Source organism: Anolis carolinensis, chromosome 4 (genome assembly GCF_035594765.1).
Source record: "Anolis carolinensis isolate JA03-04 chromosome 4, rAnoCar3.1.pri, whole genome shotgun sequence".
NCBI classification, from domain to species: domain Eukaryota; kingdom Metazoa; phylum Chordata; class Lepidosauria; order Squamata; family Dactyloidae; genus Anolis; species Anolis carolinensis.
This window is the reverse complement of record NC_085844.1, coordinates 212,390,540-212,416,422: the sequence shown is the minus strand read 5'-3', so window position 1 is coordinate 212,416,422 and position 25,883 is coordinate 212,390,540. Positions and strand designations below refer to the sequence as shown.

General features: G+C 43.6%; 1 protein-coding gene across 4 annotated transcripts in view; it reads right to left on the bottom strand.

The window, feature by feature from the left end:
• Positions 1 to 25,883, bottom strand: part of LOC100555140 (receptor-type tyrosine-protein phosphatase V) — an 84,749-nt gene that overhangs the window by 26,801 nt on the left and 32,065 nt on the right. For 3 of the 4 annotated variants that reach the window (XM_062978718.1, XM_062978719.1, XM_062978721.1), the window contains 14 exons: positions 25,428 to 25,700; positions 17,178 to 17,447; positions 15,573 to 15,842; positions 14,572 to 14,844; positions 14,095 to 14,367; positions 12,547 to 12,819; positions 9,238 to 9,510; positions 7,318 to 7,599; positions 6,764 to 6,898; positions 6,456 to 6,666; positions 4,670 to 4,737; positions 4,060 to 4,195; positions 1,158 to 1,205; positions 182 to 275 (listed from right to left, as the gene is read on the bottom strand). In XM_062978718.1, coding sequence (XP_062834788.1) covers positions 182 to 275; positions 1,158 to 1,205; positions 4,060 to 4,195; positions 4,670 to 4,737; positions 6,456 to 6,666; positions 6,764 to 6,898; positions 7,318 to 7,599; positions 9,238 to 9,510; positions 12,547 to 12,819; positions 14,095 to 14,367; positions 14,572 to 14,844; positions 15,573 to 15,842; positions 17,178 to 17,447; positions 25,428 to 25,700 — 2,879 coding nt within the window. The remainder of the gene's footprint in view (positions 1 to 181; positions 276 to 1,157; positions 1,206 to 4,059; positions 4,196 to 4,669; positions 4,738 to 6,455; positions 6,667 to 6,763; positions 6,899 to 7,317; positions 7,600 to 9,237; positions 9,511 to 12,546; positions 12,820 to 14,094; positions 14,368 to 14,571; positions 14,845 to 15,572; positions 15,843 to 17,177; positions 17,448 to 25,427; positions 25,701 to 25,883) is intronic. The other variant, XM_062978720.1, reaches the window with a different exon arrangement.

The following is a 25,883-nucleotide window of genomic DNA, read 5'->3' as shown; positions in this document are numbered from 1 at the left end:
AAACCCAGAAATTCTAGTGCCTCACCAAATTTACCCATTTCAGGATTCCATAGAATGTAGGCATGGAAGTTAAAGTAAAAGCAAATTGCTATAATTGTGTAATGTGAAGGAGCCCTATATTTAATATGAGAAGATAACCTGCCTGGATTAAATCTGAAATAAAAAAGTGAAATGCATTTACCTCAAAGTCTTGAAAAAAACCATTATTGGAGTTTGCGGCCCTTGTCTCATAGTACTGTCTGAAACTTTGAAGGGGGATGGGACGGTGGGTGTTTCTGCAAGAAATAAGGATCGTAATTAGTAAAACAATCCTACCTGCCATGCAGAGATCTTCTTTAGGCATAGTAGGGACTAAAGAGGTAAAAAAACCCCACTCATTTTCTCATTCTGAATGAGAAAGGATGTTTTGATACATCAATGTATTCTGTAAAAATTATCCACTTTTACGTATTAAAAAACATTTTGGGACTTTTTGCCAAAAGATTGTTTGAACAAGAAACAATTGCGCAACTAAGAATTGGGAATATCAATTCACTTTTTAAGGAAATGCAACTTTTCAGCAAAGGTTGTGTGTTCTAATACTGCCCTATTTGTCATTGTGCCACTAGTGAGTAAAAGATACACGCACAAAATAACTGACTAAATTTTATGCCCTTGTTCTATATTACTGTTTGAAGCTTTGCAGGCAGTTAAATCAGCAGATATTTTTCAGTTCAGTAGTGATCACAAAAATAAAATCCTCAGAGGACAATCACCTTTGTAAACAAGGCATGCACTATTTGTTCAGAGTTTTAAAAACATTGTGTTCCTCTTTTGCTGCTCCAGATGCAGAGGTGGGTTCTGTTCCCTGTAGGTTTAGGGAGGGACTTTACCTACTTGTATTTCAAAGACAGAGATAAATAACCTAGACCATCATTCCTAGCCAGAATGACCTGTGGCTGTGGATAATAGGAGCTACGTTTTAGCATCTGGCCAACCACTAGGTACTTACCTTTGCTTTAAAGTATGAATCCCTATGGTTGTGAGGAAACAGTTTAATCAAAGTTGTACCAGATATTCCAGAATTAATATGGAAGTGGTTGTCACTTGCAAACTTGCTGCCTATGACAAATTATGTCCTTGAGTGGCCAGGGAGACAGAAAAGTAGCCCCACTCACCTGAGACTATAAGTGATCATTTCTTGAGGCATGTTACCCTTTTCCATTCTGAAAGCAAAACATCCAGAGAAAATAAGCCTATTATCATTATTAGCTTACTCCACCCCTTAGAGAGAGATAAAACTGTATGTCATCTTAGCTAGTATGTGTTCATAGAAACACATACACAGGCTTCATTGGCATATAACAACAACATTGGCATACAACATTGGTATATACAACAAGAGGAAATCACAGATAAAAAGAAAATATACCTTAAAGTTACTAATCTCAAGGATAAAATTGGTAACAGTATCATAAAAGAATGTATCAGAATTGTTCAGAAGATATGGAATTGAGAACACTGTGAAAAAATTGAATTCCTGTATTTCATCTGTATATCATCATATTTGGGGCAAGCAAACAAAGAATGATGAAGTATTTCAAGAGAGACCAAGTCACAAGAACAAACCCTTTGGAGCGTTCCCCTTTTAAAATATCTCCCATCCAAAAGAGCTGATGGCAACACATCTTGCAGTCGCCAAAGCTCTCCTCTTAATGAAAATGCAAATATATGCTGCTATAACTCCACACTCACATGGAATTAATGATGTGGTAGGGGAACAAGTTGTCTTTGCTGTAACAGCCCTGCTTGACCCCACATGTAGCACTAATTCTAGAAGTTAGCTGGCCTTCCTCAGAACATCTAATTTGGCAAACAGTATTGGAGTACAGTTGTTGTTATGGTTGAGCCTCATGGCTCTGCTACTGGGAGACGTGGGCGTAAGACTCCTCGAGAGTCAGATACTCTCGAGGAGCGAGAAAGAAAGCGGCTGCGAGATATCTTTGCAGAACCATCTGACGAGGATTCTTTTGAAGGGTTTACTGAGAGGATGGAGGAAGAGATGGTTAGCTCGGAAGAGGATGAGATGGATTGGACTCGGGTAAGGGAGGATTTGGGTGCCACTGGCAATGATAGTATGGAAGGCGATTGGGGACCTTCAGGATTAGACCCATGGGCAAGCTGGAGGGATGGGACGGGATCCACAGCTGGGGATGCTGTGGGGCGTAGTCAAAGGTGTTCCAGTTCTGATGAGGAAAGTGATGAGGAAACGCCCGGGCTAAGGAGGACAGCTGATAGTGATGAGGATTTGTAACTGGCATAAAATGGGGTTTGGGAGCAATAGCAAATTGCGTTGGGCAAGGTAATCTGGACGAACGCTTGGGATCTGTGTGGGAAGTTTTCCTGAAGACGGGTGTGATTCGTTTGCTGACTACCTTTGACCTTCCGTTGTCTTCTTGACGGACGCCATCTGCTTGTACTGGGCATACGGACTGACTGACTACGGCCTCGGATTCTCCTACCTGTGTTGGAACTGGTGAACTACAAACGTCTGCATCTACCTTACGACCTTCAGAACAGATTGGGACTTCGCTGACTGCTTCTGCCCTCGTCTGCTGTGTTTGTATCGGGAATCTGCCTGCTGTGTGGAGGAGTAACCTTTAAAGTTACTCAAACATAGCTTTTGGCAGCAGAGAAGCATCTGCTGCCAATTAGTTGCATTCCTTTGAACTCTTTGTTCACCAGCTTCTGTTTTGTTTATTCCCAGGCTGAAGCAAGCTGTTTTGATTTTACCCGGATTAAACTCCGGTTTAATCCGGTTTATCTTTTGAATGTTTTTCTTGTCTCTTTTTACTTTTAAGGCCAGTGTTTGCCTAGCCCTTGTCTTTTACGGGCATTTTGAGTTCTGTAACTCCAATAAACTCTGTTATCTTTTATCTTGTGGCGTTCTGTCTTTGACAGTTGTCTAATTAGAAACACAGGTTATTTGTTAATAAAATATTAAAGTATGTGAGAAGTGAGTTTGAAGAAATTTTAAAATGAAGATCACCAAGCTGAAAGTCACGCTATCACCAATTGCCTCTTGAGTATGACCACATAGTATTTTCCTGATTGCTTAAATGTTTAAAACCAGCATTTACAAAGGAAGCTTAGTATGAAAAAGCTACATGCCGATCAGTTTTCTCTTTTTTAATATCCCCTCACTCATGCTTTAGTTAGTATATGGCAAAGAAAGTGCAGGACTGGAATTGTTTGTCCTTCTGTGTTGTTCTGATCATATATATATATACATACATACACACACACACGGTAATACTCTTATACTGTGGACCAGATTATCTGAAGCACCTTCAGCTATATAGTCCAGCCTGCCCACACAGAGCAGCAGCCTCAAACCTGCTAAGTTCCCTTCAGTACACATCTTGACTTTTTTACATAGGCATTTAGTAGGGCCTTGAAGATCTTCTTCAGAACTGTTTTCATGTCAAATTTATCAATGACTTTATTTGCACCCTGCCTTTCTTCCATGGCTGGGATTTGAGGTAGCTTACAGATAAAAAAAGAAATACAAATAAAACCATATGCAGATAAAAACATAAGAAATGAAGATCAAAATAGTGTTTAATTGACTTTTAAATTAAAACCATTTGACAAAGTAATGTGTACATTTGTTTTGCTGTGACATGATTGTGTTTTACTTGTCTCATTTCTTTGCCCTCACTTAGCTTCAAAATATTTCAGATAATATACAGAAATATATTTCAAGCTCATTGAATGATTTCTTCTCACTCTTCATTTGTCTATTTTGTGTTCAATTCATGAGTATGCTGCAAATCATGAACTTCTAGCACTGTTCTGCATAGGTGTTGTATTCAACTGAATCACAGTATAGATTGCCATCTGCCCTTTGGTTATGAATTGGTGATGTTCCAGAGACATTCAGAGATTGTGTGTAGGCTTATGTTATACCTCTTAGCTAGAGCTCCTCAAATGGTCTTTCAGCCAAGCCCCAGGAATTAAATAAATCCTGCAGTGCATTACTCCTTCTCCTGCAGAAGCAAAACATGCATTTTTCCTTACCTCCTTGCTCTCAGATGTCTCCAGCAGATCCATCCAGCAATTGCTGTGACAGTTGCAAGGAATCCAACAATGATCCCCGACACAAGTGGGGCAGATATATTAACCGAGGCTGCAGAAGCTGTGGAGGCATCTGCCGCTGAGACAAAGACAAGGAATTGTCCCATATGCATGAGGCATCTTTCTCCCCAACCCTGAGCAAACAGTTTCTATGAAAATGACTCTCATTCTACTTCACAGAATGATTGGTAAGCATCAAGATCAACACTTTAATCAATAGTTAATAAGAATGCAATATCATATATTAACTATTCTCACCCTGGTACCCTCCCAGATATATTGGTCTACAACCCCAATCGTTTTAGCATGATCAACAAAATTATAACCTAACACATCAAGATGGTTCCAGAGTGGGGGAAGTCTGTTGTATATCTTTACTTAGATGTTAAGTCTGGCTGAATGTGGATCAATGTTGATTAGACACGTAGAGAAATACACCGATCATTTGAAGCATATCTATGATTACATGTGGGATGCACAATATGTCCTGGTAAAATTGAAACTGGAAACCTAGTTCATTGAAACTACAAGGTGGCAAAGAGGTACCCCTCACCTGAGAATGATGTGAATGATACTCTAGGAGTCCGTTGGCTGTATCTGGTGAAAGCAGCAATGCTGAACCTAATGCAGGGAAGAAAAAGACCTAAGAATTTCATTTAATCATCCCTTTATTTAACAATTTATAACATTTAACTTTCCAACGAAGAGTTTAACAACTGATACGGTTTTTCCTCCTCAACTTTTACTTGCACTGACATTTTATGAAGCAGGTTTGACTAGGGTCAGCTCTGGACCTAAGGCTTTATCCCAACATGACATTCCATCATGGGGTCCAATTCTACTGCGTAGCCCAGTCTTAGAACTGGTGCAAAGAGTAGAGACATCACACTGGCAACTAAGGTTCGCATAGTTAAAGCAATGGTATTACCCATAGTAACCTATGGATGCGAGAGCTGGGCCATAAGGATGGATGAGCAAAGGAAGATAGATGCTTTTGAACTGCTGGAGGAAAATCCTGAGAGTGCCTTGGACCACAAGAAGATCAAACCAGTCCGTACTTCAGGAAATAATGCCCGACTGACTGCTCACTGGAGGAAGGATATTAGAGGTAAAGATGAAGTACTTTTGCCACATAATGAGAAGTCAGGAAAGCTTGGAGAAGATAATGATGTTGGGGAAAATGGAAGGAAAAAGAGGGGCCAACCAAGGGCAAGGTGAATGGATGTTATCCTTGAAGTGACTGGCTTGACCTTGAAGGAGCTAGGGGTGGTGATGGCCGACAGGGAGCTCTGGCATAGGCTGGTCCATGAGGTCACGAAGAGTTGGAAGCGACTGAACAAATAAACAAGAACTGGTGCTTTAATGGAGGTGAAATTGGTTTGGCAGCTATTATCTCTTCTCTGGCCAATTGTCTGTCTTTAACACTTTTAGAAGTCCTGTCCATATGTCCTGGATAGGATCAACATGCAAGAAAGGGGAGTGTGCCGGCCTTTTGTCTCTTCTGGTGCATTTTATTGCCCTCTGTGCATGTAGGGTATCATTGTACTGAGAAGGGCCTCCACTACTCAGCATTCCAAATAACACGGACAGAAAATAGAAACCTATGAAGATGTGGGCAGGGCTAGCTCATTCTCCCACCTCCTGTGCTTCCAGGACTCTGATCAGGAATGTCTAAACAAAGTCCAAGTTGGGCTGGGACACTTATGCAACAGTTCGTCAAGCTGAAGGAATGGGGTTAGTTCACTGCAAGCTGAATTCTTCTTGTGCATTCCTCACGCTAGTTGTCAGCCATAGAGATTAGCAAATCTGTCTGTTTCATTTTTGCATAGTTCAATTTTTCAACATTAATCACTTGGCCTCATTTATGCATCAGCTTATGATTTAAAAAATCAATTTAAAATTCATATATATTTTAGGATGCATTCCCTTCCCTTAAATATATGTGTTTTTGGAAGCAGTTCCCCTAACATAATGCATTTTTGTGTATTTTCAGAAATGTATCCATTTTCTAATTGGAGAATTGCAACACAATGTTTAGAATGCACACATTTGGAAATGAAAAAAATGTGACTCCTATTTTATTTTAGGAAATGTAAATTAGGTATATGCATGTTAAAATATAAATTGAACCAGTTTTCATTGCCACCCCCACCACTACTACAGAGACACTATGCCTTCCATTAGCACATGGCAGAGAAAACAGGATATAGTCGTTTCCATCAGGCTGGCTAGAAAGCTTCCCAGTTGCTTTTGGCTAACCAACCAATACAGTCCTGGACCAGAGAGACTTTGGAGATCTGACATCTACCTTGCTGTTTTCATGTTTTTATGTTTCTTACCTGTACTGTGCATCTGTTTTCAGCTTTCCATTGCAGGTTTCCCGAGACTGACTGCACTCTTCTGCACCGACGGTCACTGGCCAGCTCTTGGGGCTTGTGCTCTCATTGAGATGGAATGGGTTTGGCAGCAACAGAGCCAAGTATGAGTCTTCATGTCCATAATAGTGATCATACCATGTGCGAGAGATTATGTCTTGAGTAGGCCTCAACACTGCAAACATGGAGAGAAGTACTGTAACATTAAGCTCTTTATGAGGGCATCAATAATTCCTTCTGTAAGGATACGGCCTGAAAAATCAAACACTTACAAGACTCATTAGTTGTGACAACAACCCCATAGTATTCAATGAGACCATTATCCTCACTGAACATATCAGGAGAGATTATGACTCTAGAGCTGTCATCAAACTGAGGGATGTCCACTTGCACAGGAGGTGGTAGGACTGCAAAATAGAGAAAGTAAAAAGTGTTAGCATATCTCCAGAAGATGGCGCTGTAGACCTAAATTTGTGCATGTTAAGATTTGCACATTTAGCAATGACAAGGACATACTAAAGTATTTCATATATTCCTGTAATGTAGGTCAACATTGTTATCCCCTTTACTACAGATGGAAAATCAGAACTGGAAAGACAGTAGATTGTAAAAGACCAGTTAGGGAACCAAAGGATGATGTGAGGTCTACACGAGAAATATTCCAGTTCACAATTTACAGCTCAGTTTAAATCACCATGTATGTCACAAAACTACTTATTTCTCAATCTTCCTTCTTTTAGCAAGCAGATCTGCAGTCAACCACATGATCTGGTGAATTACTAACAAGAAGTCCATCTTGGTGCATTGGAGACTGCAAATCACATACCTTCCACAGATGTATTGCAGCCCAATGCCACCATTGGGCTCTTCATTCCATTCTTGCCAACAGCACTAACACTGATTTGATAGGCAGTGTTTGAGGTGAGCTCTGTCAGAATGGTATCAGCCCTGGAAACAGCCAGAAGACGTTTAGATTTTTGGAGGCCTCCTCTGGAAAACTTTCTCACTGTAAGTTCATAGGCTTCAATGTCACCTTCAGAAATGGTCCAATTTAGAAACATACTGGTGGCATCAGGCAAACACTGCAATTCCTTAACCTGACTGGGCTCTGGAGACACAAGACCAATGAATTGGAGAAGCACAACATAGATGAGACTTGGCAAACACTATAACAGTCAACAGATCCCAAATATACATAAAGAGCATGGTAGGCAACAGAGAAGCAAATCATGGACTATTTTGTTCTTGCAAACAATGACAAATGCTTTAAGTAGACTTATCCAACTGCAGGACAAAATAAAAATTGTATCATCTGCAATATTATTTCTATATATAAGTGTTCTGACATGTTGTGCAAGAATTATTCTATGGTAAAAATTCTTGCACAAATAATCTCAGTTTCAAGGAACCATGTTTTCTGCACAGTAAGCTGATTTTCTGCACAGAACACAATTTTAGCTGATTGAAAACACATTTTTTCCAGAAAATAATTCCTGTGCAACACTTTGGGAAATCAGATTGCAGCTGTGTGCCTTCAAGTAATTTCTGATTTATGCTGACTTTAAGATAAATGCATCACAAGGCTTTGTTGGTAACATTTGTTCAGATGGGATTTGCCCTATGTCTTCCCGTAAGGCTGAGAATTGACTTGCCCAATAGATTTCTATGGTTGACAGAGAATTCAAATCATGGTCTGCAGAATTTCAGAATGTATCCACACTAGAGAATTAATGCAGTTTGACACCACCTTAATTGCTATAGCTCAATGTGATGGAATCATGGGAACTGCAGTCTTACAAGGTTTTCAGCCTTCCCTGCCAAAGACTGCTTGTGCCTCACCAAATTACAACTCCCAGGATCCCATAGCACTGAGCCATGGTGGTAAAATACAGTCAACCCGCATTAATTCTACAGCATAGATGCACCCATGGTCTAACACTCAAACAACTACAACACATTGGCTGCCTGAGGGCCCTTCTACACTGAGCTAAACCCTGAAAGGAAGCAAGTTATAACAAACCACTTTCTCTCAGGTTGTAGTCTCCACCCCCACCCAAAACCCTCCAAACTTTATATGGCACAGCTAGGGTTTTGACAATTTAGATTTTGAAACATTTCACTGGTTTCTTTTAAACTTTGAGGTTTTGAAATAATTTTGGAGAGCAAAACAAGGATCTACCATAAAGGATGGCAGGATTAAGAGACTTCAGTGGGAGCCTTCTGTCTCTGGAAGTGTTGAGTAGCAGAAACCTTTGCCTAGATTTCAACTGTGTTACTTATCAAATTAAGGTTGATCCAATCTCCTTTTAAAGCCATCTAAGGTCTGACATGTCCTAATGGTGACCTAGCATTAGCTAAAAATCTCTGTCTCTACTTGGGGATAGAGTCACCTGGAAGGTAGAAACTAAAACATGTTTCATTTTCATATATAGAGTACGACACCCCATATCTATCGGGATATGTTCTCAGACTTCACATGGATACATGAAACTGCAGATAGTAGTGAATCCAATTATTTTCAATGGGCCAACTATGGAGGTACTGAGAATAGGGTGTAGCTTGTACATGAGGCTCTAAGTGAATGAGTTAAATCAAGGATAAGGGAAATTGCATATATTAATTCCATTGATGGCTAAAAGGCACAATGGATCCATGAATACATGCATATACCAACACATAAACATGCACATCCCAATCTTTCTACAATCTTTACTTTCAAAACAATTGCAGACAAATGCACACCTACCTATCGGCATTGCCATCATCTCAGAACTATTCTCATATGGTCCCGCCGTGCAACTGAGGGATACAGAATAATTTCTCCCTGGGACCAGTCCCTGGAAAACATGTTGGATTTCCCACTTGACCAAGGTGTGGCGCTGCAGCACAGTCTTGTTGCCAGAAAGCCACAGCTGCAGCTGGCAACGCTCTGGCTTGCTGAGAGGCTTTGCCCAGGTCACTAACAGTGCAGGGTTTCTCTTGTCGGACTTTATAGCAAGTTTCCTAGGAACCAAAGGATCTAGGGTGCAAAAACAAAGCGGGAAACAGAGAGAGGTAATTGCTAAAAGCATAGACTGGGAAGAATCAAGGGGGAGAAAATCATCCTAGGAATTGCAGTGATTGGGACAAATAAATGACTCCTTCCAAGTTTGGGATTTGTATTGACCTATGCTGGCAAATATCTTTATTAAATGGAATGAATCAAGAGGCTTTGTGTTATAACGCATGTGGCAAAATGATATAATAATGGAGTGAGTTTTTAATCTGTTTTTATCTTTTCAGTTTAAGACTCACCGTGTCCTCAAACCTCCGCAGGGGTGGTGGGCCCATTAAGATGGTCCGCCCCAGGAGACTTATGGATCCTGAGGGACTCCTGACATCTCTTGGGGTTCTGTCTGCTATGGAGGCTGACGATCCTGTCGATGCCTTGGTCGCTCTTTACAATACCGAGTTGTCCAGGGCTATTGACATGATCGCTCCCGAACGTCCCCTCTCGCTGCGTGGAGTTGCCCTGGCTCCCTGGTTCACCGGGGAGCTGGCGGAGATGAAACGTGAGAGAAGAAGACTAGAGTGGCGCTGGCGGAGAACTCGCGACGTTTCTGACCGAGCACGGTCTAAAGCCGCTATTAGGGCTTATTCCGCAGCGTTGCGGGCAGCCAGGAAGGTTTTCACGACTGCCCGCATCGCGTCTGCAACAAATAGATCTTCTGAGTTGTTCCGAGTTGTTGGGGAGCTCCTCCACCCTTCTCAGGGTGGGGGTGCACCTGACTCCTCGGCAACTCAGTGTAGCGAGTTCGCTCACCATTTTGCAGACAAAGTCGCTCAGATTCGTTCCAACTTGGACGCCAGTCTTGAAGCATTGCCAGGTGAGGTAACCGAGGCATCTGTCTGTTCGATCTTGTGGGATTCATTTCAGTTTGTGCAACCTGATGATGTGGACAAGATTCTTGGAGCGGTGAGGGCGACTACCTGTGCCCTAGATCCTTGCCCATCTTGGCTTTTAAAACAGGCCAGTGGTGGGTTAGTTGATTGGTTTGTGGCAATAATTAATGCCTCTTTGGGGTAGGGCAAATTTCCATCCAGCCTAAAACAAGCCGTGATAAGGCCTATTTTGAAGAAGGCCTCATTAGATCCGACCAATCCTTGTAACTACAGGCCAATCTCTAACCTACCATTCTTGGGCAAGGTCTTGGAGCGGGTGGTTGCCTCTCAGCTCCAGGGATTCTTGGAAGATACGGATTTTCTGGACCAATCACAGTCTGGCTTCAGGCCTGGGTTCAGTACCGAGACGGCTTTGGTCGCCTTGGTGGATGACCTCCGCAGGGAGCTGGACAGGGGGAGTGTGACCCTGCTGGTTCTCTTGGACATCTCAGCGGCTTTCGATACCATCGACCATGGTATCCTTCTGGGGCGGCTCTCTGGGATGGGCCTTGGGGGTACTGCACTCCAGTGGCTCCAGTCCTTTCTGGAGGGTCGTTCCCAGTTGGTGAAGCTGGGGGACACCTGCTCGGACCCCTGGCCATTGACCTGTGGGGTCCCGCAAGGTTCTATTTTGTCCCCCATGCTTTTTAACATCTACATGAAACCGCTGGGAGAGGTCATCCGGAGTTTTGGAGTGCGGTGCCATCTCTACGCGGATGACACCCAACTCTACTACTCTTTTCCACCTAAATCCGAGGAAGCCCCTCGGATTCTGGACCAGTGTCTGGCTGCTGTGTTGGCCTGGATGAGGGTGAACAAACTGAGACTTAATCCCGACAAGACAGAGGTCCTCCAGGTTAGTCGTACGTCTGATCGGGGCATTGGGTGGCAACCTGTGCTTGACGGGGTCACACTCCCCCTGAAGGCGCAGGTCTGCAGCTTGGGGGTCCTCCTGGATTCGGGGCTGACACTTGAGGCTCAGGTGTCGGCCGTGGCCGGGAGGGCCTTTGCACAACTAAAACTTGTGTGCCAGCTGCGACCGTACCTCGAGAAGTCTGATCTGACCAGGGTGGTCCATGCCTTAGTTACCTCTAGACTGGACTATTGCAATGCGCTCTACGTGGGGCTGCCTTTGAAGACGGCCCGGAAATTACAACTAGTACAGCGTTCAGCAGCCAGGCTTCTAACCGGAGCGAATTACAGGGCGCGTTCAACACCTCTGTTTAAGGAGCTTCACTGGCTGCCATTTACTTTCCGGGCCCAATTCAAGGTGCAGGTTATCACCTACAAAGCCCTAAACAGTTTGGGACCCACCTACCTTAGAGACCGCATCTCCCTCTATGAACCCACACGTTCTCTTCGCTCGTCGGGGGAGGCCCTTCTCTTACTCCCACCACCCTCACAGTCACGGTTGGTGGGGACGAGAGAGAGGGCCTTCTCTGTCGTGGCCCCCCGGCTTTGGAACTCTCTACCTAGAGAGATCAGGCAGGCCTCTACCCTCCTCTCCTTCCGGAAGAGCTTAAAAACCTGGCTGTTTCAAAAGGCCTTCGATGTTTAGTTGTTGCTGGATTGATCTATCTGTCCATTCCATAATAGTCCCATTGTTGTTGTCTTGCCATTTTATACCGCACTTTATTGTCCAACTGTGAAATTTCCTTTTCCCATTTCGTATCACTCTGCATTTCGCCTGGGATCTATGAATTAGTCTCCTGTTTTTAACACTGTATCCTGCTTGTTGATTTTAATGATTGTTTTTATTGATGTTGATGTTTTTTACTGGGATAATTGTTTTATTGCTTTGTTACTGTTTTGTTTGTTTTATCGGGCCTGGCCCCATGTAAGCCGCCCCGAGTCCCTTCGGGGAGATGGGGCGGGGTATAAAAATAAAGTTATTATTATTATTATTATAAAAGTTATTATTATTTTTAATTGCATGTATTATTTTTAATCTTTTATTTTTAACTGAACTGTCATTTAATTGTTTTTAAAACCTTTGTATGATATATTTAAAAGCATACTTTTTTTAAAAAAAATTTGTAAGCCAACCTGGATTCTATATAAGAAGAAAGGCAGAAAATGCATAAATAATTATATGAATTATTACACAAAACCCTATGGAGACATTCATACTCACATGTCCAGTCACTGACATTCCGAGCTGGGATCCGATGGGGCCCAGCTGTGGAAGCAACTTCTAGTAAGTATTCACTTCCAGGAATGAGGCCTGTGAAAGTGAAATTTGTGACTCCTTTCTCCACAGATGCCTTGGCTGCCACCGTGCCTGATCCAGCATAATACAGTGTTAGTATATAGCCATCATGGCCTCCTGCAGTGGGCTCCCAGAAAGCATTTAGCCTGTCGGTGTAACCTTTGTTTGAAAGATGCACTATGCGAGGAGGCAGAGGACCTACGAAAAGAAAAAGATGAGACCAGAAAAGGAAATAGAAGCTGGGTGCATTTCCACCTTTATGTAACTGTTGATTATGTTGTACGTTTGAAAATCCTGCTCAATGAAGAATTTCCTACACCCTCCAAGCCAGTAGTTCTCAACCTGTGGATCCCCAGATGTTTTGGCCTACAACCCTCAGAAATCCCAGCCAGATAACCAGCTGTTAGGATTTCTGGGAATTGAAGACCCAAACATCTGGGGACCCACAGGTTGAGAACCACTGCTCTAGGCAATGCAGCCTTAAACAGTAAAGGTTCCTGCATCCCTTCAATACTGTCTCTAGAAATTTCCCCATTTGCTTATTCACCCAACTGTAATACATAGTGATCAAGACATCCAAGAAGCTATACCATGTGATAAGAGAACTTTCCAGGTGTACCTACAACCACATTAAAGACTCCTTCCTCTGAGTTAATGTTAATGTTAGTTACTTGAAACTATCTTCTAGGCAGCCAGGTCTAGGCAATGCACATATATATGATTTGCATGCACTTTTTGGTGTAGCCAGTAAGATGTTCTTGAGTTAAATAATTTACATATTGCATGATTTCATTATTTTGCCAAAGTCTCAGACAAAAGAACGTCCATGTGTTCACTTGCAAACTTTACTAGAGACTGATTCTTAATTGAACCAATCTTCACCCCTCCCAAAAAGAGGGTAACATCCTGAAAATTTACCCTAATCCCACACTGTATTTTATTTTATACATTTTATGTGCTAAAGGAAGTGGTTCTCCTTAGAACAACCCTATAAAACAATGTCAGTGAGATAATAGTGGCCTGCCAACATTTATTCAGGCTCGATGTACACTGCTACATGATCCAGTATCTGATACCAGATTATCCGCTTTGAACTGGGTTATATGAGTCTACACTGCCACATAATCCAATTTAAAGCAGATCATCTGAGATCAGAAACTGAATTATATGGTAGTGCAGATCCAACCTCAGTGAGCTATATGGCTTAACTGGGATTTGAACTCAGTTCTTCCTGGGTCTAGTCCATTGCTTAAATCTGCATTGGCTTTTAGAAAAAGCACAGCTCTAAATTGGAAAAGTTTACTTTGTATCTGATATCATTTGTATTCTCTAACACAAAAGCATGCTTGTATCAATTTCTCTGTTTTGCACAATGGGTTTTATTTGGCGAAAAATGCATTTTACAACATAGTGAAGAGCATGAATGGAAGGGATAACTCAACCTTTAGAAGAATGGCATCTTGCTTTACTCACTTGTCCAAGCACTGAAGTTCCCTGATGATGATCTAGTGGGCCCAGCCCTTGAAATGATCTCATACAAGTACTTGGTGCCTGGTAGGAGACCCGAGAAGGTGAAATTGGTAGCATCTTTCCCCAGAGATGTATGCAGTGCTGTGGCAATGGGTTCTGAGGGGTACAAATTCAACTCATAGCTATCCAGCCTCCCAGAGGTTGGTACCCAAGACACACTCAGTCTGCCTGGTCGCTTTTCATTCCATGTTTTCACAAAGGTAACAGGCAAAGGAGCTGTAAAAAGAGAAGGAACATATATGATAAAGTGAGAAATGGTGGTTGACATAATGGCCACAAAATACGAATAGTTTAAAAGTCTATGCTGGATAGGACAAGTGTGGGTCTAGAACTTCACAAAAAGGCTGTGTAAATATGAATAATGGGTCCATCCCTAGACCTTAGGGTCAGAGCGTCTGAAACTTAACCTATTCAGCTTACATGTCCATGCAACAGCGATGGTCGAGGAAGCCTCAGCTTGGCCTTTCACTGCAGTCACCTGCACAGCAAACTGGCTTCCTGCTGGCAAACCTGTCCAGAGGAAGTCCTGAGTGTCTGGTCCCACATCACGAACTCTCTCCATCCCTGGAGGTAACAGACTGTACAGGATCATTCGATAGTGGTCCCTGCCTCCTGGGGGCTTTGCCCAAGCTGTGTACAATACAGATGCGTTGGCAAGGTTTTTCAGGGTCAGGTTCACAGGAGGAGCAGGGGCTGCAGGATAAGATAGGAAACTTCAATCAGAAATATAGGACTTCATCTTTCACAGCCCTACATAACTCAAGTTTTTTTTTCATTTCAGGAGTGACTTGAGAAACTGCAAGTCACTTCTGGTGTGAGAGAATTGGCCATCTGCTAGGACGTTGCCCAGGGGACACCCAGATGTTTTCCATCTTGTGGGAGGCTTCTCCTCTGTCCCCTCATGTGAAGCTGGAGCTGACAGACGACAGCTCACTTTGCTCCCTGAATTCAAATCACAAAGCTTTTGGTCAGCAGTCCTGGTGGCACAAGGGTTTAATCCACTACGCCACCGGGAACCCCTATAGCTCACAGCGATATGGTAAGAATAGATATCAGCTTCTGTTACTAACAAAATCAGCTTCTGCTACTAATAAGATCAGCAACAGAAGGCCAGGCTATGCAAAACACACTCCATCCAACACATGAAATACAGAATATAAACAGATCCCTTATCTACAGATCTAGGGTGTAACTAATGCCACAAGGCATTCAGTGCAGGAATCCTAGTGGAAGAGTTACATCTCCATTAAAACCTGTCTGAACCTTTCACATCAGAATGCACTATAACTGCATGGCATTGCCCACTAACATCAGCTGAATGAGTCCCTGAAACATTTTCTCAGCATTAGGCATTCTTTCATCTAAGATGAGGCAGCCATTTTTCCCACTAGTTTCCAACCCCAGCCCAATCCTGCACTTACGTGTGCAAGCTGTATCATTCCTGGAAGCAGAGCTGTAGGGTCCAGCCAACGACCACACTGCAATGAAGTAGCATGTGCCTGGGGCTAGCCCCGTTATTGTGGTGTTGGTGTTGGCTTTCTCTATTGCCATGTGCCATTTGGTATCTGTGGCTCCTTCTTCAGATACAGAGACCATATACTTGTCTCTCTGTCCAGCTGGAGCCTTCCACTGCACACTCAGCACTGAAGAGATGGGACTGGTCACCATCAAGGACAATGGCATCAAAGGCACTAGAAAGAGAAGCACAAAGACCCTGGTTTAAGTTTAATTTTTACCTATGTTGTGTTATCCCTTATTACAAATTTGAAACTATTTAAATCCATTAAATTTTACCAAAAAAAAAGCTATGCCCCAAATACAATTGGTGGTGGACACCCATGGCTAATATCATCATTTCCTAATGCGGCCGCATGAACGATAAAACAACTATGAGCTCAACTAACACTGTAAGAACTGAAGTCAAATTGAGAAAACAATAATGAATAGCAAAACCAATAACCTCGAAATTAGTTACAGGCCCTCTTCACTGACTAGACTGGACAAATGGCCATTTGTCACTTCCATTTATTATTTTTCTATGAATCCCTTCAGAAAATTTATCAATACGTTTAATTTTACAATGAAATTACTATAATACAATAGTATTGTACAAAGTCATTATGTAATTTTTTTAAGTAACAGCATTTATATAATTCTAAATCATGGTTAACAATAAATGTAGATGATGGGCAGAAAACTAGATAGCAGGAGAGCCTGAGGGGTCACAAACATGTTTTTTGGCTTTGTCAAAATGACAGAAAAAATAGCCTTGTACTGGGAGAAAGACGGGATATAAATAATTATAAACCTCAGTTGGTTAGACAATAACTTAAATACGTTGGAAATAATCTAGCAATACATAGAAGATGGACAAACAGTACAACCACATAGAAAAAACCCCAGAAATTAGCAAAAAACAAAAACAAAATTCAACCTGACATTGAAAAGTGACAGTGCTAAGAATCATAGACTTGTGTGGATCTTCAGAAATAACTAGTCCACACAACCTACAATAGCCCTCAGTAAGCCTGACAAATGGCCACAGCTACTAGCTATGCTAACTGGGAGTTATGAGCACTGTAGTCCAAAAATAATGTTTCTATGTTCTTGCATTAGCTGGTGTTCGTATTTAATAACATAGGCACAATTTGCTAGAAGATTATTTATAGGAAGAGTAAGAAAGATGGAGCCTGCTACAACTGGCTACATGACTAAGAGACAAAGTTGTTTGTGAGGGTTAAGTGAAGCCTGAAAGGAATCCTAACCACCTATTATCTTGTAGACATGTAGCAACTTATAAAAACACAATTATACTTTTCTCCACTTCTGATCATCATTAGAATCAAACGTCATAAGTATAGCTAAAAGGATTCACGTGGAACATTTACTGTTTCTATTATTTTGCCCAGATTTTGCTCTTTTTAGCAGGTAGGTATAAACTGAAAGCTTAGCAAAAAGGGTATCGTAGTAATCCCAAACTGACATAGACCAAGTGCATCTTAGATTGCATAATGCCTAGATTGTACCTGTGTATCCGATCGCTGTTTGGGATGATATGTAATGAGGTCCAGCTCTGGAGACAATCTCAACGCGATACCGGGTTCCTGGCACAAGGTTATTCAGGGTCACCTGGGTCGTTCCATGTGGCACTGACACATTCTGGATAAAGGACAGGGATTCCTCCGAGTAGAGTTGTACCCAGTACTCCCGTCCTCTTCCTGATTCCATCCAGCTCACAATCAGCTGTTGGGGGCTCTGACCACATTTCACACTTACGTTAGACAGAGACAGAGGATCTGCAGTAGTAGAAAAACTTGGTTACAGAAGAACTACACTGAATGAGACTCAAACCAGTTGTTTTAACAAAAGCATTTGAAGTTTATAGTAATATTTACTGCTTGGGTTGAAATCTGCCTTTTAAAATTGTAATGATTTGGGCACTTATCAATGAAAAAATCAGTTGGCATCATGGCCAAATGTTAGTTGTCGTGTAGCAAAGTAAGGGTAAATTTGTGTTGGTGATTTTGTTTTGTTTTTGGGTGATTCTTGCACATGTTGATTTTGCTTGCTTCTGCATTATGTAACTCTTTGGAATCCAGCATTCATCAGCATCACCAAGGTGGTGCAACCCAGTCCAAGGGTCCATATAGACAGCAATGGAATTGAATTGTTGCTAAGGATAATCTGAGTACCAATTGTTTAAGAGCTGACATTAGTTGTGAGGATCTGCTAGACACCATCAGGCTAGGGACTAAAATACTTCTCTACTATATACTACCTTTATTGTTGTTGTGCGTCTTCAATTCATTCCTGACCTATGGTAACCTAAGGCAATTCTACGACTGGGTTTTCTGGAGCTGAAAAGTGTCAAACTTGGCCAGGATCACCCAGTAGGCTTTAATGGCTAAGCAGGAATTCAAACCCTGGTCTCCAAAGTCATGGCCCAACAATCAAAGCACTACACCATGCTGGGTCTCTATGTCAAGGACAGAACGCCACAAGATTCAAAGTAACAGAGTTTATTAGATTACAGAACTCAAAAATGCCCGTAAAAACACAAGGGCCAGGCAGTTTTTGCCTTTAGGAGCAAAAAGGGGACAAAAGTAAATGTTCAAAAGATAAACCGGATTAAACCGGAGTTTAATCCGGGTAAAAACAAACTGCTTGCTTCAGCCTAGGTATTAACAGAACGAAAGCCAAGGAACAAAAGATACAAAGAATGCAACTAATTGGCAGCAGATTCCTCTCTGCTGCCAACACTGTGCTTAGAGTAACTTGCGTCGCTCCCACACACACACAGTAGACAGGATCTCCAACACGAGCAATTCAGCCAAGGATTGTAGAAGTAGAGTAGACCAGTTCCGTTCCGTAGATCAAAGCCAGAAGCAGACGTTTGTAGTTTTTCCAAGTCCAAGAAGGGGGGAAGACAAGCCGTGGTCAGTTCAGTCCGGGTTCTCAAAGCAGGAGATGGCGTCCGTCAGAAAGACGACGGAAGGTCAAGCTAATAAGAGTAAGCACAGGTTTGCACAAACAAATGCCCACACAATCCCTCCCGCCGTCTGACCTTGGATTCCAATCAACTTACGTCTCAGCACAGGAAAGCACACAAGTCTTCAGGGAAGCGTCCCACACACACACGGATCCCAAGCGTTTGCCCAGATTACCTTGCCCGACGCAATTTGCAATTGCTCCCAAGCCCCATTTTATGCCAGTTACAAATCTTCATCACTGTCAGCTGTCCTCCTTAACCCGGGCGTTTCCTCATCACTTTCCTCGTCAGAGCTGGAACACCTCTGACTACGCCCAACAGCATCTCCAGCTGTGGATCCCGTCCCATCCCTCCAACTAAGCCATGGGTCTAATCCTGAAGGTCCCCATTCATCTTCTGTCCCATCATGACCAGTGGCACCCAATTCCTCCCTCACCCGAGTCCAATCCATCTCATCCTCCTCTGAGCTAACCAGCCCCTCCTCCATTCTCTCCGTAAACCCTTCGAAAGATTCTTCGTCAGATGGTGCTGCAAATATGTCTCGCAGTCTTTTTCTCTCTCGCTCCTCGAGAGTATCTGACTCTCGAGGAGTCTTACGCCCACGTCTGTCAGTAACAGAGCCATGAGGCTCAATCATAACACTATCCCCTCTCACAAAGGCCTCCTCCCCCGATGGCGGAGAAGTGGCAGTGATACCCTCTGCTATAGCACCACGACGACTAGAGGTATCAAGTTTCAACAGCGAACGATGAAAGACTGGATGGACCTTTAAACTAGACGGTAAACGCAAACGAAACGCAACGGAAGAAATCTTTTTAACGATAGGAAAGGGACCCAAATACCGAGGCGCAAACTTTCCCCCAGCCTGTTTAATATGTTTGGAAGATAACCACACCAAATCCCCTTCTTCCAACTCCTCCCCTGCCTGCCTGTGGCGGTCAGCCTGAGTCTTCTGCGTTGCCTTAGCTTCCAGCAGTAAGCGACGGGCAACATCATGCAGTGCAGCCATTTCCGAAGAGCGGTACACAGGGTCCGAAGAGACCACATTGGTCGACGGCGCCACACCTCCCCGTGGGTGAAAACCATAAGTTAGCTCAAACGGCGTATGCTGACTAGACGTGTGCACCGCATTGTTGTAAGCAAATTCCGCCACCGGTAACCACTTCACCCAAGCCGTGGGTTGATCTAAACAAAAACAACGCAGATATTGCTCTAAGAGCCCATTAACCCGTTCCGACTGTCCATCCGTTTGCGGATGGAAAGCTGAAGACACGTTTAACTTAGTCCCCAAACACTCATGGAAATGTTTCCAAAAGCGTGACACAAATTGCGGAGCCCTATCTGAAATAATCACCTCGGGTGCTCCGTGCAAACGATAGATGTGCTTAGTAAATAGTAAGGCCAACGTAGGGGCCGCCGGAATGGTTGAACAAGGAATAAAATGAGCCAGTTTACTAAATAAATCCACCACCACCCAAATACAAGTATAACCCCCAGACTTAGGCAAATCTGAAATGAAATCCATGGAAATGATTTGCCATGGCCTGTCCGGAACAGGTAAAGACGACAACAACCCTCTAGGGCGCCCAACAGGCGTCTTACTCTGCTGGCAAACGGCGCAGCTGTCGCAAAAGCGCAGAATGTCTTGCCGCATCTTTGGCCACCAATAGCTCCTGGTAATGAGCTGCACGGTCTTGAATCTGCCAAAGTGCCCAGCCATGGGTTCGTCATGGTGGGCTCTAATCACCTCCAACCTGAGGGCCCCCACTGGTACGTAGACCTGTCCCCTGCGTACCAATACTCCGTCTTGATCTTGTAGATGCGGCAGTATGGTACGGTTACCTGCTGAGAGCAGCATCAGTTGCTCCTGTGTCCACACATCATCCCTCTGAGCCTCAAGGATCTGGTCATGTAACCCGAGCTCATTATCTACAACACACAGAGAGGCAGTAGGCAAGATGGTCTGACATACAACCTGCTCATTGGTCTTAAACTCCGGCTTGCGGGATAAAGCATCGGCCCGCAAGTTTGCCTTCCCCTCTACGAACTGCACCTTGAAGTTAAACCTGGAGAAAAACAAAGCCCATCGGATTTGACGCTGGTTTAACTTCTTTGCTGTTTGCAAGTGCTCTAAGTTCTTGTGATCAGATCTGACCACGATCTGGTGCCGTGCCCCTTCAAGCCAGTGCCGCCACACCTCAAACGCCACCTTAATCGCCAACAACTCCTTCTCCCATATGGTATAGTTCTGCTCGAAGGGTGTTAGTTGCCGCGAGTAAAATCCACAGGGACGCAAGGTCCCTGAGGAATCCTTCTGAGACAATACAGCCCCCAACGCGTAGCTAGAAGCGTCCGCTTCTACCACGAACGGTTTGTCAACATCAGGATGGGTTAGTATGTTGTCCGATTGAAAACTAGACTTAAGTTGTAGAAACGCCTCGTGAGCTTCCCGCCCCCACACAAATGGCTGTTTCTTGCGCAGAAGCTGCGTCAAAGGTACCGTGAGCTTTGCAAAATTCGGAATAAACTCCCGGTAGTAATTAGCAAAACCTAAGAACCTTTGTACATCCTTCTTAGTTTTCAGCTCCTGCCATGAGTTGACGGCGTCAACCTTATGTGGGTCCATTTTAAGTTCCCTACCTGACACTACATGACCTAGGAACTCCACTTCAGGCACATGAAAGACGCATTTGGAAGCCTTGGCGAAAAGCCCATTAGCCCGCAGTCGGTGCAGAACCTGCTTGACATGTTGACGATGTTCTTTCTCGTCCTTAGAAAAAATCAAGATATCATCCAAATAAATCACTAAAAATTGGTCAATTAGGTCCCTGAACACATCGTTCATGAACCTCTGGAAGACCGCAGGAGCATTACAAAGCCCAAAAGGCATGACTCGGAACTCGTGGCATCCGAAACACGTGTTAAATGCCGTCTTCCATTCATCCCCTTCCCGTATACGGATTAAGTTATAGGCCCCCCGCAGGTCAAGCTTGGTAAAGACCTTAGCCCCTTGCACCCTTGATAACAGTTCCGAGATTAAAGGGAGCGGGTACCTATCCCGAATGGTGTATTTGTTTAGGATCCGATAGTCGCAGACCAACCTAAGTTCCCCAGTCTTTTTGGCTACAAAGAATACTGGTGCCGCAGTTGGAGAACTAGATGGGCGAATAAACCCCTTGGCTAAATTTTCATCTAAAAACTCCCGCAAAGCTTGCCTTTCCGGTACAGTCAAGGCATACAGCCTCCCTGCTGGCAGTTTCGCACCTTCTGCCAACTTGATGGCGCAATCATATGGCCTGTGCGGTGGTAATTTGTCCGCTTCTCTTTTACAAAATACATCAGAGAACTCCCCATACTCAGCAGGCACTCCCTCCATATCAGCATGAGTAACGTTTAGAGTGCAACAATCCTGCCTCTTTAAGATCACTTTACGTGTTGCCCAATCCACTTGTGGGTTTACTACAGCTAGCCAATCCATCCCCAGGATCACATCATATCTAGGCAAGCTCGTAATATCCCACACAAACGTTCCCGTTACTCCCTGCACCTCCCACGTTACTGCTGAGGTTTCCTGGTTAACCACCCCAGTCTCCAGCAGTCTCCCATCTGCTCCCTCCACCCACACGTCGCATGCCTTGCGCACTCTAGGAATGCCATGCTTCTTAGCAAACTCAATATCTACATAGGAGACCGTAGCTCCTGAGTCCAGCAGTGCCAGAGTAGAAACAAGTTCCCTTCCCCCAACAGATAATGTAATGGGTACGAAAACATGCTTCCTCCCCTCAGTTGACTGCTTGAGGAGCCCTAGTGCGTTGGACTCACGTCGCACTAGGGCTGGCCTTTTCCCGAAAGCTGGGAAGGTTTCACATTACAATTTTTGGCAAAATGCCCAGCATTCCCACAGTACAAACACAAGCCCAGCTGCCTCCTACGGCTCTTTTCCTCTGTAGACAGTTTTTTAAAGACCCCAAGCTCCATGGGCTCTTCCCCCATCACCACAGGTGCCCTGGTTACATGCATGGGTGGCGCACACATTGCTTTGGAGTGTTTACGAGCCTCGAACCTTGCGTCTAAACGCAGCACCTTAGCTACTAAGGCGTCCCAGCTTTCAGCCGGCTCCAAGCGTGCTAATTCATCCTGGAGCATATCACTTAACCCGGCAGTAAATAAAAGCATGAATGCATTTTCCCCCCAATCCAGCTGGTGGCGATACAGGTTAAACTTATTTAAGTAATCCAAAACAGTCCCCTTTCCCTGTTTCAACCGATACAGAGCCCACCCAGCGTTCTCCGTGCGGAGAGGATCCCCAAAAGTATCAGTTAACAACTTTTTGAAATTATGCAAATTGTCCTTGACTGGGTCATTTCCCAAAATTAAATTAGTGGCCCATTGTCCTGCGGGACCGGTCAACAAACTCAAAATAAAAGCCACCTTACTGGTGTCAGTAGGAAAAGCATGAGCACTGAGCTGAGAAAAATAAAGCTCCACTTGTGCCAAAAAGGTTGGCAACTTGCACCTGGTTCCGTCAAAGCGTTCAGGAGTCAAAACATGTCCTTTCACAGCAAAAGCTGTTTGGCTTACGGTAAAGGCCGTTTGCAATTGGTCTACTTTGGCTCTTAACTCATCCATCGTCTTCCTGACGGGTTTATTGCTGCAATAAACTTTTTATGGGCGTCGGGCAATCTGTCAAGGACAGAACGCCACAAGATTCAAAGTAACAGAGTTTATTAGATTACAGAACTCAAAAATGCCCGTAAAAACACAAGAGCCAGGCAGTTTTTGCCTTTAGGAGCAAAAAGGGGACAAAAGTAAATGTTCAAAAGATAAACCGGATTAAACCGGAGTTTAATCCGGGTAAAAACAAACTGCTTGCTTCAGCCTAGGTATTAACAGAACGAAAGCCAAGGAACAAAAGATACAAAGAATGCAACTAATTGGCAGCAGATTCCTCTCTGCTGCCAACACTGTGCTTAGAGTAACTTGCGTCGCTCCCACACACACACAGTAGACAGGATCTCCAACACGAGCAATTCAGCCAAGGATTGTAGAAGTAGAGTAGACCAGTTCCGTTCCGTAGATCAAAGCCAGAAGCAGACGTTTGTAGTTTTTCCAAGTCCAAGAAGGGGGGAAGACAAGCCGTGGTCAGTTCAGTCCGGGTTCTCAAAGCAGGAGATGGCGTCCGTCAGAAAGACGACGGAAGGTCAAGCTAATAAGAGTAAGCACAGGTTTGCACAAACAAATGCCCACACAATCCCTCCCGCCGTCTGACCTTGGATTCCAATCAACTTACGTCTCAGCACAGGAAAGCACACAAGTCTTCAGGGAAGCGTCCCACACACACACGGATCCCAAGCGTTTGCCCAGATTACCTTGCCCGACGCAATTTGCAATTGCTCCCAAGCCCCATTTTATGCCAGTTACAAATCTTCATCACTGTCAGCTGTCCTCCTTAACCCGGGCGTTTCCTCATCACTTTCCTCGTCAGAGCTGGAACACCTCTGACTACGCCCAACAGCATCTCCAGCTGTGGATCCCGTCCCATCCCTCCAACTAAGCCATGGGTCTAATCCTGAAGGTCCCCATTCATCTTCTGTCCCATCATGACCAGTGGCACCCAATTCCTCCCTCACCCGAGTCCAATCCATCTCATCCTCCTCTGAGCTAACCAGCCCCTCCTCCATTCTCTCCGTAAACCCTTCGAAAGATTCTTCGTCAGATGGTGCTGCAAATATGTCTCGCAGTCTTTTTCTCTCTCGCTCCTCGAGAGTATCTGACTCTCGAGGAGTCTTACGCCCACGTCTGTCAGTAACAGAGCCATGAGGCTCAATCATAACACTCTACCTACTAAATTATTTATCAATAAAACTGATCTTACAGCAGAAGGTTGTACCAGTGTTTGGCACCAAAACAAATCTTGGGGAGGGCTGGGACTATATCCAATTCCAGCACAGAAAAAAAATTCTCAAGTGTGGATATCCCATCACTAGGAACAAGTACTGCTTATTTGCTAAAATCTTAAATTGTACAATTTACAGGTGAACAGCATGTGTAACTGTATTTAACATTTGCAGAATCCTGTCTAGACATTACGTACATATCTTCATATGACCATGTAAAGATTGCTAATGCAAGTTAGGAAAACGGAACAGCAAACACACATTAACTACAGTTTTAAAGTATTCATGAAGCATTAGAACAGTATTATCAGTAGTGGAGATATATGTTGCCCTGTTGAAGAATTAGAGGAAGAGTCTATCATCAAAGACCACAATGATGATGCAAGGAAACCGATCCTGAACATATTCACCTTCCATTTAATTTTAAAATCGTTCATTTAGTTCATTTATTTATTGCCATAAGATCCAGCAGACCTTCAAGGCAGACCTCAATAACAAAAGAATATTTAAAAAAATCCATTCAGTAATTGTAGTTGTCCAGCATAAAGCTACAATAGAAAAATGAAGAAGGTAAGATCATTTAGATTAGTTTGAGTACATTCTCTCTGTCCATACTAGTGATTGCTTAGAAAATTCAATAGCAACTCAATGCAGCCAGGTCACAGCAGCTGTCAGGATTACTAGTAAACAAGAAACATGCTAGATACACTTTTTGGCTGCATGGGAATAAAAAGTGATCTTAGCATAGCAGGAAGAAAGGTACAATTCCCCATCCCCATGAAATTTAAAAGTGACATGTATGTCATTGTATCCATTCTTGAGAGTGGCAAATTAGGGAAGTCTCATTCCTGATGCCTTTACACCTTTCAGATACAGTTTTGAATACTCACATGTCCATGCAGAGACAACCTGGGATGAGGCTCGGTATGGTCCCGCCAATGCTGAAACCTCCAGAAAATACTGGGTTCCAGGAAGAAGGCCCTCAAAGGTGAAATTCTGCTTGTCTGGTCCAATGGTAACATTTCTTTGCAGCAATGGACGCTCCTGGCTGTAGAAACGCAGGAAGAACTGGTCTCTGTCACCTTGGGGTATTTCCCAAGAGGCAAGAAGACTGGAGGGCCATCTGCTACTGACCAGTGTTATGCCTGAAGGAGCCAATGGGTCTGAAAGGAAACAGATTTCTCACTGTGTGGTGGGTGACATCTGGACAGAAACAGTAAGGGAAGAGAGGTGGTTTTTGCAGGTCTTCTCATGAATGGAAGGTGTTTTAAGAGAAAAAGAGAGAGTACTCTTGGGGAATTGGGAGACTTACTATTGGTAGTTAACATTTACATGAGATTTTTAAA